General features: G+C 45.2%; 1 protein-coding gene across 2 annotated transcripts in view; it reads left to right on the top strand.

Annotated features, from left to right (window-relative positions):
* Nucleotides 1-13,624, top strand: part of KSR2 (kinase suppressor of ras 2) — a 424,918-nt gene that overhangs the window by 71,131 nt on the left and 340,163 nt on the right. For both annotated transcript variants that reach the window (XM_043440060.1, XM_043440071.1), the window contains exon 2: nt 10,706-10,846. In XM_043440060.1, coding sequence (XP_043295995.1) covers nt 10,706-10,846 — 141 coding nt within the window. The remainder of the gene's footprint in view (nt 1-10,705; nt 10,847-13,624) is intronic.

Below are 13,624 nucleotides of genomic sequence, written 5' to 3'. Positions count from 1 at the left end.
GGGAAGCTGGGGAAACACACATCTCAGTTCCTACTCTCCCAAGTCCTGTGATCCTTCTGACCCCAGGCCCACTGAGGCCTTATTTTGTACCTAACAGTACAGGGGCCCACCGTCGTGGGCTCAGTTTGGATGTGCTGTTTCCAGGAACCCAATGTTTCTCACTTAAAGAGGGATGTCTTTGGACGTTTTGCAGTTCGGCTCTGCGTGGACTTAAATTGAGGGTGACCTAAAAAGAAATTAGGACACCTGGCAGGGTGAGGACATACCCAGGCCCTTTTCTAATTGTATTTCACAACCTCGAGGTCAGGTGATTTGAACATTCTACTTTGGTGGAATGTTACAGTGAAGAGGGAGCCGAACTGGAAATCAGCTCCCGAGTTCAAATCCTGACCCTCCTGCTTCTTTAGTGATGGGCTTTAACATAGTTCCCAAGCCTCTGAACATCAGTTTCACCATTTGTAGAATTTCATTAATAACAGCCAAACACGTGCTTCAGCATTGTCATGATGCTCTTATAAGGCAGTATCTTTAGAATCATTTTGGAAAATAGTTTGGTTAGTGGTGTAGGGAGATTGAGATCAATCCCTGAAAATTCCCCAAGGGGAGCTCAGTGCCTCTCACACCTTGTGTGGGGGAAGGATCAGCTTTGTTCTTTCCTGGTACTTTGGAGCCAATACTCTTATAAAAATATGATAAAAACTGTATACTTACTAGAAAAATGAAATGGGCCCTAAACCCCAAACAAAAAGGAAGCTTCACTTCAAAACTATAACATTCAACAAAAGAAAAAATTGCTCTGTCAAATAGCCATTAAAACGTCTTGTTGTTGTTTAGTCCCTCGGTCGTGTCCGACTCTTTATGACCCCATAGGCTGCAGCACGCTAGGCTTCCTATCTCCTGGAGTTTGCTCAAAATCATGTCCATTGAGTTGCAGATGCCCCTCAACATCTGTTAAAATGTCTAAATGCCCTCAGTTTCTGTCCTTAACTGAAGGGGGCTGGTCTTCAGGGCCTTCCTGTATTTGAATGGCCCTTCCTTAGGGCCAGGAGGGTGTAACTGATCTTGGATCCCACCCCTCTCCCAAGCTCTTTGTATTTAGAGAGTACCTGAAAAATCTTAAATGAATGAATGAGAGGGCTTACTTCTCTTAGGATAAACGTGGAACTCCCACTTGTACCGTCCTGGGATCTTGGAACACTGTTTTGTGACAGGCTGTTCTCGTGATTTTTTTCATCCTTGCTGCCTGTGCTGAACCCTGCTGCCCTTCTGCTCGGACTCCTGTTCTCTGCCCCGTGATTGTGATGATTGTGATTGCCCGGCTGTCTCGTCTGCCCCGCTGGGAGCTCCTTCAGGCCTGGACCTGTGCAGCCTGCTCTTTGGATGCCCGCGGACTCCTCCCTTGAGCTGCTGCTAAAGGCCTGCTGGCGGCTGCGCCCACCGCCCTTAAAGGGCACAGATGGCAGGGGTGCCGTACCCTGGCTTCTGGAAATGGTTTTCGGCCCTGGTTTTATTGCCCAAGAAAGAACCTAGATGCTTAAGCTTGTCTGAGAAGCAACCAGCTTTCATTATGTAATTCAGACAGGAGATGGATGTTTCTCATGCCTGCCTAACGCTCAGAATTCTGGGGGTGCCTGCATTTCTGTGGATTCCTGGGCCTTCTCTAGATTCCTTGTATCAGAATGTCTGGATCAGGGCCTGGATCTGGAAGTCTGATTTTTAACACCTGCAGGTGATTTTTTATGGTCAGGAAATTAGGGAAAGAGGGAAGTAACTTGTGAAATTACCTAGTGCCTTAGGAGGGCTACTTAAGCTCTATAGCCCTCAGTTTCCTCATCTGTAAAATGGGGATATGTGTGTGTGTTTATACATAAACATAAATTTTATATGTGTTTGTATATTATGTATATATTTAAAATTTTATTTAATTTGAAATGGCTAACATTGTGAATGACCCACATCTTTATTTTTGGCAACTATCTGATTTTCATGATATTTATAACATTATTTAGATAATTTAGGCTTGTAGAAAAATTACAAGATACACATGCACATAGCACAGAAATGAGCAAATAAGCCTCACCTTTAATAACCCAGAGATGCAGGTGCTAACATTTTGGAGTATTACCTTCTTGTCTTCTCTGTGTGTCTGTACATGCATTTTATATTCAGAAAATGGGATTATACTGTTCCTGTTGTGTTATTGCTGTTGGCAAGTAGATCATAACACTCTTTGTGTGTTGTCAAGAAATAAGAGTTTGTTAGACTTGGGTTCAAATCTTGATTCATTCACTTAATAGTTGAGTAACCTTGGGCCAGTTATTTAACATTTCTGGGCCTTGATTTTCTCAGTTGTGGAGCTGGGCAGTAATTGAACCTGTGCTGTGATGAGGATTAAATCAGTAATTCGTAAAAAAGCACTTATCACGGCATCTGGCTCAGAGGGAGCCCCTTTTAGCTGACAGCCTTGGTTGTGCTGCACCACCCGCCCAGGGCCCTGGTGGAAAGAGCCGCTGAGCCCCAGGGCCCCCATCTGGGAGGTGCCCATCTGGGAGGTGCTGCGTTGTCTCTGCCCAGTCTGACCTCACACTGGGGGCAGTTCCCTGGGTTCTTCCTTGCTTAGACCAGCCGTACTCTTCCTTGAAAGGTGATCTGTGCTCCTCTTTAACTCCAGGGGAAGTTCTGGGCTTGTCTCCCACCCCGACTCTCCCCACCCCGTCTGCTTCCTACACTGGTCTCTCTCCCCGCTTCTAATGAATCATAGTGGGGATGTTCCTTGCTTCTGGCTTCTGGGCAGGTGTAGGTCCAGTCTCTGGGTGACCCTGGAAACACCTCTCCAGAATCCAAAGTAGTCAGGACTCAGTGTGTGTGTGTGTGTGTGTGGTGGGGGACTTAGCCTGTCTTCTGTACAGACATTATCTCCTGTGATGCCTCAGTAGGCATGTGAACAAAGGTGATATATGTCCATTTCACAGATGAGAAAGTAGAGGCCCAGGAAACTGATATGACTTGTCCAAGCCTCAGAACTGGAATTCAGAAATGTACTTCTCCCACAACAACCAGTGGGTTTCCCAAGATGAGTGAGACCGTTTCCCTGCCCTTACGGGGTCGATGCCCAACTTTTGGACTTCCTGTTTGATGGGAAGGACCCATGAATGACTCATAGTTCAGTATCCTGGCAAAGAGGGTGCTTTGGGATCATACCCTGGTTCCCTGACTTAAGTAACTTTGCGGATCTGGGCAAGTGATTTAACATTTTTACATTTTTGATGCCTCAGTTTTCTCATTCACAGAATGGGCTCAGAACATCAGTCTCATAGTTAGCATTCTTGTGTGGATTAAAAATGAACAAACATATTCAAAGCACTTATCTCACAGCACCAGACACACTGTGCGTATTCAGTGAATAGTGGTTACATTCAAGGCCATTAGTCCTGAAAACGCTTTATGGGAGCTGACAAAGACACCCTGAGCAGACATCCCAGAACTGCTTGCATCATGGGCTTTTTTGACCCTGGTATCAAAAAAATCTCTCATGCAAAAGATTAAAAAGAAAGAGGTAGATCAGTATGAACTAGTAGGGAGAGATCCTGGAGGCTTACTACCAAGTGAAAAAATACTATATAATTGATGTGGAAAAAAAAAAAAAAAACACAACAAACAATCCTACGCATCAAACCACACTGCAGAGTTTCTACATGTATGTACATTTATGGAAAGTAGGGCTTCCCAGGTGGCTCAACAGTAAATAATCTGCCTGCACACAGAAGACACGGGTTCGATCCCTGGATTGGGAAGATCCCCTGGAGAAGGGCATGGCAACCCACTGCAATATTCTTGCGGGGAGAATCCCATGGACAGAGGAGCCTAGCGGGCTACAGTCCATGGGGTTGCAAAGAGTCAGACATGCCTGAAGCAACTGAGCACTAATGCATATGTGAATGTACATAGAAAAGGTCTGGAATGATGGACACCAGAAGAATCTCAATAGTTACCCCCATTATCTCCATGGAGAAGGAGGCCAGCAAGAGAAGGGGTGGTCACAGGGAGCTTTGTCTTCATCTGAAATGTTCTAGCTCCTCATTTATGAGGAAAATATATAGAGGTGTTGATTAAATAATTAAAATAAGATTTTCCTTTCTGCAACACTGGGTCTTTGGAATCAGATTGGGTTTGAATCCCTGCCCTCTACTTACGTTGTGTGACAGTGAGCAGATAACAAACTCTCTGGGCCTCGTTTCCTCATCTTCAAAGTGTAGCTCTCAACAGCATCTAGCTCCCGTGGATGTGGGGAAACACTGCATGTAAGAGTACATGGAAGTACTCAATAATGCTACTTTTATTTTTATCAGTGATGCCATTTTTATCAAATAGCAATGATGCTTATGGGCTTATGGGCTTCCCTTGTAGCTCAGTCGGTAAAGAATCTGTCTGCAGTGCAGGAGACCCAGGTTCGACCCCTGGGTTGGGAAGATCCCCTGGAGAAAGAAATGGCAGCCCACCCCAGTAACCTTGCCTGGAAAATCTCATGGACAGAGGAGCCTAGTGGGCTGCAGTCCATGTGGTCGCAGAGTCGGGCATGACTGAGCAACTAATACTTACTTACTTCAGTTCAGTCACTCAGTCGTGTCCAACTCCTTGCAATCCCATGAACCGGAGCACGCCAGGCCTCCCTGTCCATCACCAACTCCCGGAGTCCACCCAAACCCATGTTCATTGAGTTGGTGATGCCATCCAACCATCTCATCCTCTGTCATCCCCTTCTCCTCCTGATGCTTATTTCACTTATTCTTCCAAATCTGCAAAGGGTTCCTTAATCCTTTAATGAAGGAATGAAGATTCCTGTGTCTTCATTGCTCACCAATTATGATGTGAGGAAAAAAGTAATAAAGTTTATAATACTGTATGTACAAATAAAATGCCAGGAAGGAATTGATAAAGACTTGCTGCAGAAGGTGACATCAGAGATGGGCTTTGGGGACAAAGTCAGATTTTCATGAGTTGATGCGGTGGTGTATCAGTTAGCTACGGGTCCCACTAATGCTATCCAAACATTTTTTTTCTTTTGATTAGCAGGCAATACATACACATTGTATTTTCTAACATTGCTACAGAGGAGCAAACAGGAAAAAAAATAGGTCACTTGTAATCTTACTGCTGCTAATATTTTGTTATATATTTTCCCAAGGTTAAAAAAAAATTTTTTTTTAATGATTTTCTTTCTCTTTGGCTGTGCTGTTGCTTTGCGTGGGCTTTTCTGTAGTTGATGCCAGCGGGGGCTACTCTCTAGTTGCGGTGCATGGGCTTCTCATGGCAGTGGTGTGGCTTCATGCAGAGCACAGGCTCTAGAGCATGCAAGCGTCAGTGTTTGCAGCACAGGGGCTCAGCAGAGCTTGCAGGCTCTAGCGCACCGGCTCAATAGTTGTGGCACGCAGGCTTAGTGGCCCCGCGGCACAGGGCGTCTTCTCAGATCAGGGATCGGACTGTGTCCCCGGCATTGGCCGGTGGAGTCTTTACCTCTGAGCCACCGGGGAAGCCCTCCCAAGACTTTTTTGTATGCATCTATACCCATATAGTTTTATAAATCTTTTAATATATTATTTATACATTACAAATGTTACACATACATATTTAATACATTACCTTAACGGTATGGCATTGTATGAATACGTTGTAATTTATTTACATAGACTTCTGTCATTGAAGAGTTGGAAGGTTTCCAATCTTTCACATCTATTATCCACGTGGAGCAAGACCTCGTGAATATCCTTAATTATTTATTTAGGATGAAACCCTAGTGCAGCACTGTCCATTAGGACTATAATGAGAGAGACAGATGTGAGCCAAATGTATAATTTAAAATTTCTAGTAGCCACATTAATAAACAGATGAAACTCATTTTAATAATACATTTTATCTAACTCAGTGTATCCAAAATATCATTGAAACATGTGATCCACATAGAAATATTTTTTTTTCACATAGAAATATTAATGAAATATTTTATGTTATTTTTTTCCTATCAAGTCTTCGATAGTGTGTATTTTACACTTATAGCATACCTCAATTTAGACACTAAAATTTCAAGGTTAAAGTAAAATGCGGCTCTATCATAACAATAAAATTATGTTTAACAGAAAAATATTGCACATGACTTCCTTTTTCAAATTTAAATTAAAGTTCCATTCCTTAGTCACACTGCTGCTGCTGCTGCTAAGTCGCGTCAGTGTGTCCAACTCTGAGCAACCCCACAGACAGCAGCCCACCAGGCTCTGCCGCCCCTGGAATTCTCCAGGCAAGAACACTGGAGTGGGTTGCCATTTCCTTCTCCAATGCATGAAAGTGAAAAGTGAAAGTGATTTCGCTCATTCGTGTCCGACTCTTCACGACCCCATGGACTGCAGCCTACTGGGCTCCTCCATCCATGGGATTTTCCAGGCAAGAGTACTGGAGTTAGCCATTGCCTTCTCCACTAGCCATACCCCAAATGTTCAGTTAGCTACATGTGGCCAGTGAAAGAACCATTTTGGCCATTTGAGACTGAGATTAAGTCAACCTCACTAACATCCACTTCTCAGTGTGTGAAACCAAAGCACAGTTGGGGATGGGGCCTGAATTTGGGATTTGAGAGCCCACTGGCAAATGTCAAGACCTGAAACAACAATAGCAACATGCCACAGACAACAGCAAGGCAGGCCACGTGATCTTGCAGTCCCACTCCTGGGCATGTATCCGGACAAACCTATAATTCGGAAAGATACACACACCCCTATGTTCATAACTGCACTATGTACAATGGCCAAAATATGGCAGCAACCTTAATGTCCATCGACAGATGAATGGATAAAGAAGATGTATACAATGGGATATTGCTGGCTATAAAAAAGAATGCAATCATGTCATTTGCAACAACATGGATAGACCTAGAGATTATCATACCAAGCAAAGTAAGTGAGAAAGAGGAAGACAAATACCATATCATATCACTTATATATGGAATCTAAAATATGACACAAATGAACTTATCTACAAACCAGAAACAGACATAGAGAACAGACTGTGGTTGCCAAAGAGGGTAGGGTGGGGAAAGGAGGGATGAACTGGGAGTTTGGGGCCAGCAGATGCAAACTATTATACATAGAAATGGATAAACAACAGTGTCCTATAGTATGACACAGGGAAATACCAATATATTCAGTATCCTGTAATAAACCATAATGGAAAAGAATATAAAAAGAATATATACGTGTGTGTGTGTGTGTGTGTGTGTGTAGCATGGGTGCATGAATGCTCATTCGCTAAGTCGTGTCCAACTCTTTGTGACCCCATGGACTGCAGCCCACCAGGCTCCTCTGTCCATGGGATTCTCCAGGCAAGAATACTGGAGTGGGTTGCTATTTCCTTCTCCAGGGGATCTTCCCTGACCCAGGGATCAAACCCATGTCTTCTGCATTGGCAGGCAGGTTCTTTAGCTCTGAACCATCAGGGAAGCTACATGAATATACGTCTAAGTGAATTACTTTGCTGTATAGGAGAAATTAACACAACATGGAAAATCAAGTATGCTTCAATTAAAAAAAAGAAAAAACAACCACAATACAGGCAGCAGAACTAGGGTGCGAAGGCAGCCCCGCAGGGGCCAGGGTTCCCTAGGGCATCACCCACGCAGGGCAGTAGCCTGGTGGAGTTGGGGAATTAACTAAATTCAGCAGATGGAGCCAATAAATATATTGGGGATTGTTTTTCCTCACTGTCTGAGAAGAGTGATACAAATGTGGGGAGGGGAAATGCTAGAAGAAACCCTGTGGTGTTGGACTGGGATTAGAGGTGTCAGTTAGCTATACATAGAGATAGCAAAATCAATACAAGTGCAGATTTACGATGTTTATGTGTCTACAGATTCATACATGCATTGCACATACCGCTGGTGCCCGGAGAAGGCAACGGCACCCACTCCAGTCCTCTTGCCTGGAAGATCCCATGGGCAGAGGAGCCTGGTGGGCTGCACTCCATGGGGTCCTGAAGAGTTGGACACGACTGAGTGACTTCACTTTCACTTTTCACTTTCATGCATTGGAGAAGGAAATGGCAACCCACTCCAGTGTTCTTGCCTGGAGAATCCCAGGGACGGCAGAACCTGGTGGGCTGCCGTCTATGGGGTCACACAGAGTCGGACACGACTGAAGCGACTTAGCAGCAGCAGCAGCAGCAGTGTGGTGCCTAGGCTGTGTATGGAGGGGACTGGAAATGTCAATGATCTCACCAAGTACCCAAATATTGGTTTCTGAATACCATGAGGAACCAAGACTCCTTGGAGAAATGACTGATTCCAGGGTTGGGGCAGGAAAAGATGAACCTGGAAAACTTTGTTGTGCCAGAAAGTATGGAAGTACTTCAGGAACAATGGGAATCTGTCAGAGTATACTTTTTTTTCTTCTTCTGTCTGGTTTTCCGTACCATGTAAAGATAACTGTTAAACCAGTCATAGAATAAGACAAAAGACAGACAGGAGAGTTCTATAGATGTCTCAGCTGAGAGCCTGGCTCTGAGTTCTCAGTAGGTCAGACCCTATTCATTCAGAAATCAGTTAGAGAAGAAAGACATTCTTTTGGACATTTTCTATTTTAACACTTGAAACTGAGATTCCAAATGACAGCTATTCTAGGTACATTGGCTTATTAGTGTGATTATAGTCCCTGTTATTACAATGGAATGTGGGTTTTTCAAGAATGGCACCTTTCTCTTTGTTAATAAGGTGAATAAAATTAATGTTAGCTTAAGAACCACTATTCTTATTTCTTCCAATGGGCTTCAGTGTCAGGCGGCAGGAATGCCCCAGCAGCTCCTGGAGTCTCTGGCACCCTCCTGACAGTTCTAGAGGGGAGTGAGGGCTGTCTTCTGAGTGCTTGCGAAGGGAGCCTGGGGAGGTTTTCCCGTGGCCCAGCCCAGCTCACTTGTTATCCCTGATCCCACTGCTGTGACCAGGCCTGGGTCACCAGCCCGCCCTGCAGCCCAGGTGTGGTGGGTGTGTGAGGCCAGCCTCATCTCAACCATGTAAACTGGGAGCCAAAGAAGGAAGGTTCCCCCCAAAAGAGACTCAAACTATCTTTACCAAAAGAGGGGCAGCGCTGACCAGCTGAACAGAAACACATGCCCACTCCTGTCATTCCTTTCTCCAAATTATGTGATCCTAGAATTCCAGGGGGCTTCTCTGGTGGCTCAGTGGTAAAGAATCCACCTGCCAACGTAGGAGATTTGGGTTCGATCTCTGGGTCCAGAAGATCCCCTGGAGAAGGAAATGGCAACCTACTCCAGTATTCTTGCCTGGGGAATTCTAAGGACAGCGGAGCTTGGTGGGCTATAGTCCATAGGGTCACAAAGAGTCGGACACGACTTAGCAACTAAACAAGAACAACAGAATTCCAGGTCTGTCTTCTTGATAAATATTGGTTGACAGGTGCTTTGAAATGTCAAAGGCATTTATATACCTAAAGATTTTTACTTTTGTTTCATTGAATTATCTTTATTAAATAAATTTTACACCACAAAGATGATAATGTGCTTTGGGTAACTATTGAAACAAAGCAAAAATGTATAGAGAAATGCAAAACCATTTTTTGTCATCCCATCTATAGGGCCTCCCCATCTCAACTTAGCAGGCTGGGGTGTGTGTCTTGCACATGTTATTCTCTGCTCAGACATGCCTATTGCCTTTCTTTTGTTAATGTTGTTAGCTTTTACTAAATAGGCAGTAAAAAACTTGCCTTTTTCATGCCATGGCATCCCTCTAGAAGCATGAGTTCAGGTCCATCTCATTTTATTTTATTTTAAAAATTTATTTTTTTGGCTGCACCGAGGGGCATGCAGGATCTTAGTTCCCCAGCCAGCGATGGAACCCGGGTCCCTCTGCAGTGGAATCATGGAGTCTTAACCACTGAACCACAGGGGAAGTACCGGGTCCATCTCATTTTAAAAGTATTTGTTAATTTGTGAATATCTGCATGTGACTTAAGATTGAAATAATACAAAACGAGTTAAACAAAGGTTCCTCTCACGTCTGCTACCCACCCACCCTCTTCTCTTCCCTAGAAGATTAGAGATCCTTCCAGAGAGTGTCTGCATTTACAAGATCTACAAATGTAAAATTTCCCACACGAATGAGAGAGTATTTTTTTAATTTATCAGCGCATCTTGTCTCAGTACAATAGCATGCTTCCTTGCTTTATTCTGCAGCTGCACAGAGCTCCTTGTGGGCCTGTATCCTCATTTATGAAGAGTCTCCTACATATGGCCCCTTGGCGTGTTTGCAATCTTTTGCCATTGCAAACAGACGTGTAAGAAGTATCCTTCTCCAGTCATTTGCCATAGGATGGGGGCTCTGAGAGAGGAGTTCCTAGAAGTGCAGCTGTGAAGGTCAAAGGATCTGTGCAGTGGAGATGTGGATGGAGACAGCCCAGGTCCCACATCCCCACTGCACGGGAACTATACCTGCATTGCTCCCTGGCAGAATATTGGGACCCGCCTGTGTGTCCATCTTCAACAATGCAGTTGGGTCATGAGTGGAAACTGGGTCTCACTGCAGTGGAATGGGTCTTTAAAACAGAGTTGGATGGAGATGGGGTTGGAGGGAACGCTGGGGAGCTACTTGCCTGTCCTCCTGTGGCAATACCTCTGAGATGTGTCCTCTGTCCTCTGTGTCTCTCTGCAGAGCAAGCTGGTGAAGTACTTCAGCCGGCAGCTGTCCTGCAAAAAGAAGGTCGCCCTGCAGGAACGCAACGCTGAGCTGGACGGCTTCCCTCAGCTCCGGCACTGGTTCCGGATTGTCGACGTGCGGAAGGAAGTCCTTGAGGTGACCGGAGGCGACCCCTGCCCCATGCCCCTTACCGGCTGGCAGCCAGCCCCCTCAGGCAGTGGGGTTTTGGCTGTGTCTGGCACATAGTAGGACTTGAATATGTGTGGGATGAAAATACAGAGCATCTCTGATACTGCTTGAATGAAGTCAGTAAGAGGTTGTTCCTAGGGACTTCCCTGGTGGTTTAGCGGTTAGGGATCCGTGCTTCCACAGCAGAGGGCACAGGTTCGATCCCTGGTCAGGAAACTAAGAGCCCACGTGCCACATAGTATAGCCAAAAAAAAAAAAAAAAAGAAAGAGTGTGGTTCTAGAGTCAGGTAGACCCTCTTTCAGCTCTGCCACTTAAGGACTCGCTCGGTGACTTGGGTCAAATCCTTTTACCTCTTAGATCAGTGCTGTCCAGCAGAATGTTCCACTATGATGGAAATATTTCATATCTGTCCTGCCTGATGCAGTGACCACCAGCCACATGTTAGCTGCTGAGCACTGGAACTGTGGTTAGTGCATGTGACTGAGGAACTGAATTTTTAATTGTATGTAATGTTCATTAATGAGGCCAGTGGCCACTGTACCAGGCAGCACGGTCTTAGGACATTAGTTTTCTCTTCTGTTAAATGCGGTAATGATTGTCTCCTCTTCTTAAGTAGCTGGTGTGATAAAATGAGACAATCTGTGTAAAATGTTCAGCCCATAGTCTGAGACCTAACTGTACCCAGGAAATGTCAACTTACTATTATTATTGTCATTGCTGTTGTTGCAAATTTCGGAAGTAATGGGTTTTCCAGTGACAAAACCAAAACACCTGTTGTCTTGTGTCCACCCTCCAGGGGGGACCACATCCTTAAGGTTTCAAGGGTGGTGAGATTTCCTTACCCTCTGGGATCTTGGGTCCCCACTGTTATCAGTGACTGCGTGGAACCTTCCCACGTTCATTGAATCTTCAGGGCCAGGCATAGTATTGAGGGCTTTACAACGCAGAATCTCAGCTCTGGAGAGTGTTCAGACCCTCACGATGACCTCTGAGGTTGGTATGACCATTACCCCATTGTACAGAGCAAGGAACTGAGGCTGGGAGATGGAGGGACTTGCCCTGCTAGTGAGTGGGAGGGGCTGGCAGGAAAAGCCAGTTCTGACAGACCCCAGAGGGTGGGGGCGCGGGGGGAAGCACGATGCTTTCTCCTCGTTTTCCTGATGCGGGGGCCTTCCTGAGCTGGGCAGAGGCGGTGCTGGGTGTGCCCCTTGCCTGCAAGGCCAAGTGCCGTTTCTCAAGGCACTCCCTGCTTCCTTCTCAGAGAGGCCTGAAAGATCCTCTTCTGCCTTTTGTCTTTTTTAGAACGTGTCCTTAATGTGATCTTGCTTGAACCCACCACATATAACAGTCCTGAACTGGGGACGCAGGACCCCGCCACGTTTCCCCATCCCCTCCATCCCCCCGGCTCTATCTTGCGCACGCGCATACAGATGTGTTAGTGTCATTCCCAGGATGGTGGTTTCTTGTGAATATCCTTCAAATGAAAGGTCTCATAAATGTTCAAGCAGTACATTTTATTTGCTTGACCCCATATACACTTTTCAGAGGCTTTTGGGACCATTTATTTATTAAGTGAGGCGAATTAGACGAAGACTAGTATCTTAAGGGGTTGAAAACTAGTGGCCCTCTGTCGTATCTTGAATCTGATGCACAGATTTTGTTTGTTTGTTTGTCTGAAAAATTATTTTTGAGCACATGTGTAAAACTTGAAAGAGTTTGCATTAAAAACCCAGGTCTTCGACTTCTCTCGAAAAATCGGAATTGCTGACACACAGAACTGAATTTGTCTGGTGTCGGTGAACCGAATTCTGCTGCCCCTTAGAAAACCTCAGGTGAGTTTGCAGCTTAGCTAATTTACATTTACCTGGGCTGCAGGTGCTTGAGCTCTGGCTCTCACTTTAAGTATTAGTCGCTCAGTCGTGCCCAACTCTTTGAGACCCCATGGACTGCAGCCCACCAGGCTCTTCTCTCCATAAGATTTTCCAGGCAAGGATACTGGAGTGGGTTGCCGTTTCCTTCTCCAGGGGATCTTCCAAACCCAGGGACCAAACCCGGGTCTCCTGCACTGCAGGCAGATTCTTTACCGACTGAGCTACAAGGAAAGCCTTGGCTCTTACTTTAGTCTGTTGGAATAAATGAAGTCCAAGGCCATCCACCAGGCGGTGTGGCCGGAGCTGGGTTTCCAGCTCTCTCTGCAACTCCCACATATGTCCACAAGAGGGCCACCTCCTGCGGAGGAACAGGCACTTTAGAGAAAGCTCCCAAGAGAGACCGCCTGGGTTCAAACTTACTCACTGTGTGACCCTGGGTTGCCGTCTAACTTTTCTGAGTTCTAGTCTCCTATGTACAGACTGGTGATGATGGTAAAAGTACCTGCTTCACGTGGTCTTTGTGACCTTGAAAGAAAATCCACGAAAGCACTTAAAGTGGTGTTACATCTATCTCATTTATTATTATTATATCCAACAGAAATGGTTCTCCTCTTTTGGCTCAAGCATGTTAAAGCCTTCTGCATTTTTTTCCTGTCATTCTTCCTTTTGTGATGTGTGGGTATGAGCTATAAACTTTAGTGTAAATTGAGTGTTTTGGAGGATACTTAATAGGACTAAAACACGCAAGTGACTCTTGCAGCAAAGAGGAGAATTCTTTTATGTTGTGAATCATCCTTTCTAAATGTATCTCGCGTTATAGCAATACTTCCAGATCCTGGTCCATCACCTTTCTTAAAGTGGCGCTATCCCTGT

This window comes from Cervus canadensis, chromosome 1, assembly GCF_019320065.1.
Source record: "Cervus canadensis isolate Bull #8, Minnesota chromosome 1, ASM1932006v1, whole genome shotgun sequence".
In the NCBI taxonomy this organism is placed as follows: domain Eukaryota; kingdom Metazoa; phylum Chordata; class Mammalia; order Artiodactyla; family Cervidae; genus Cervus; species Cervus canadensis.
The sequence above is the reverse complement of the archived record's forward strand: the minus strand, read 5'-3'. Positions and strand labels throughout refer to the sequence as shown.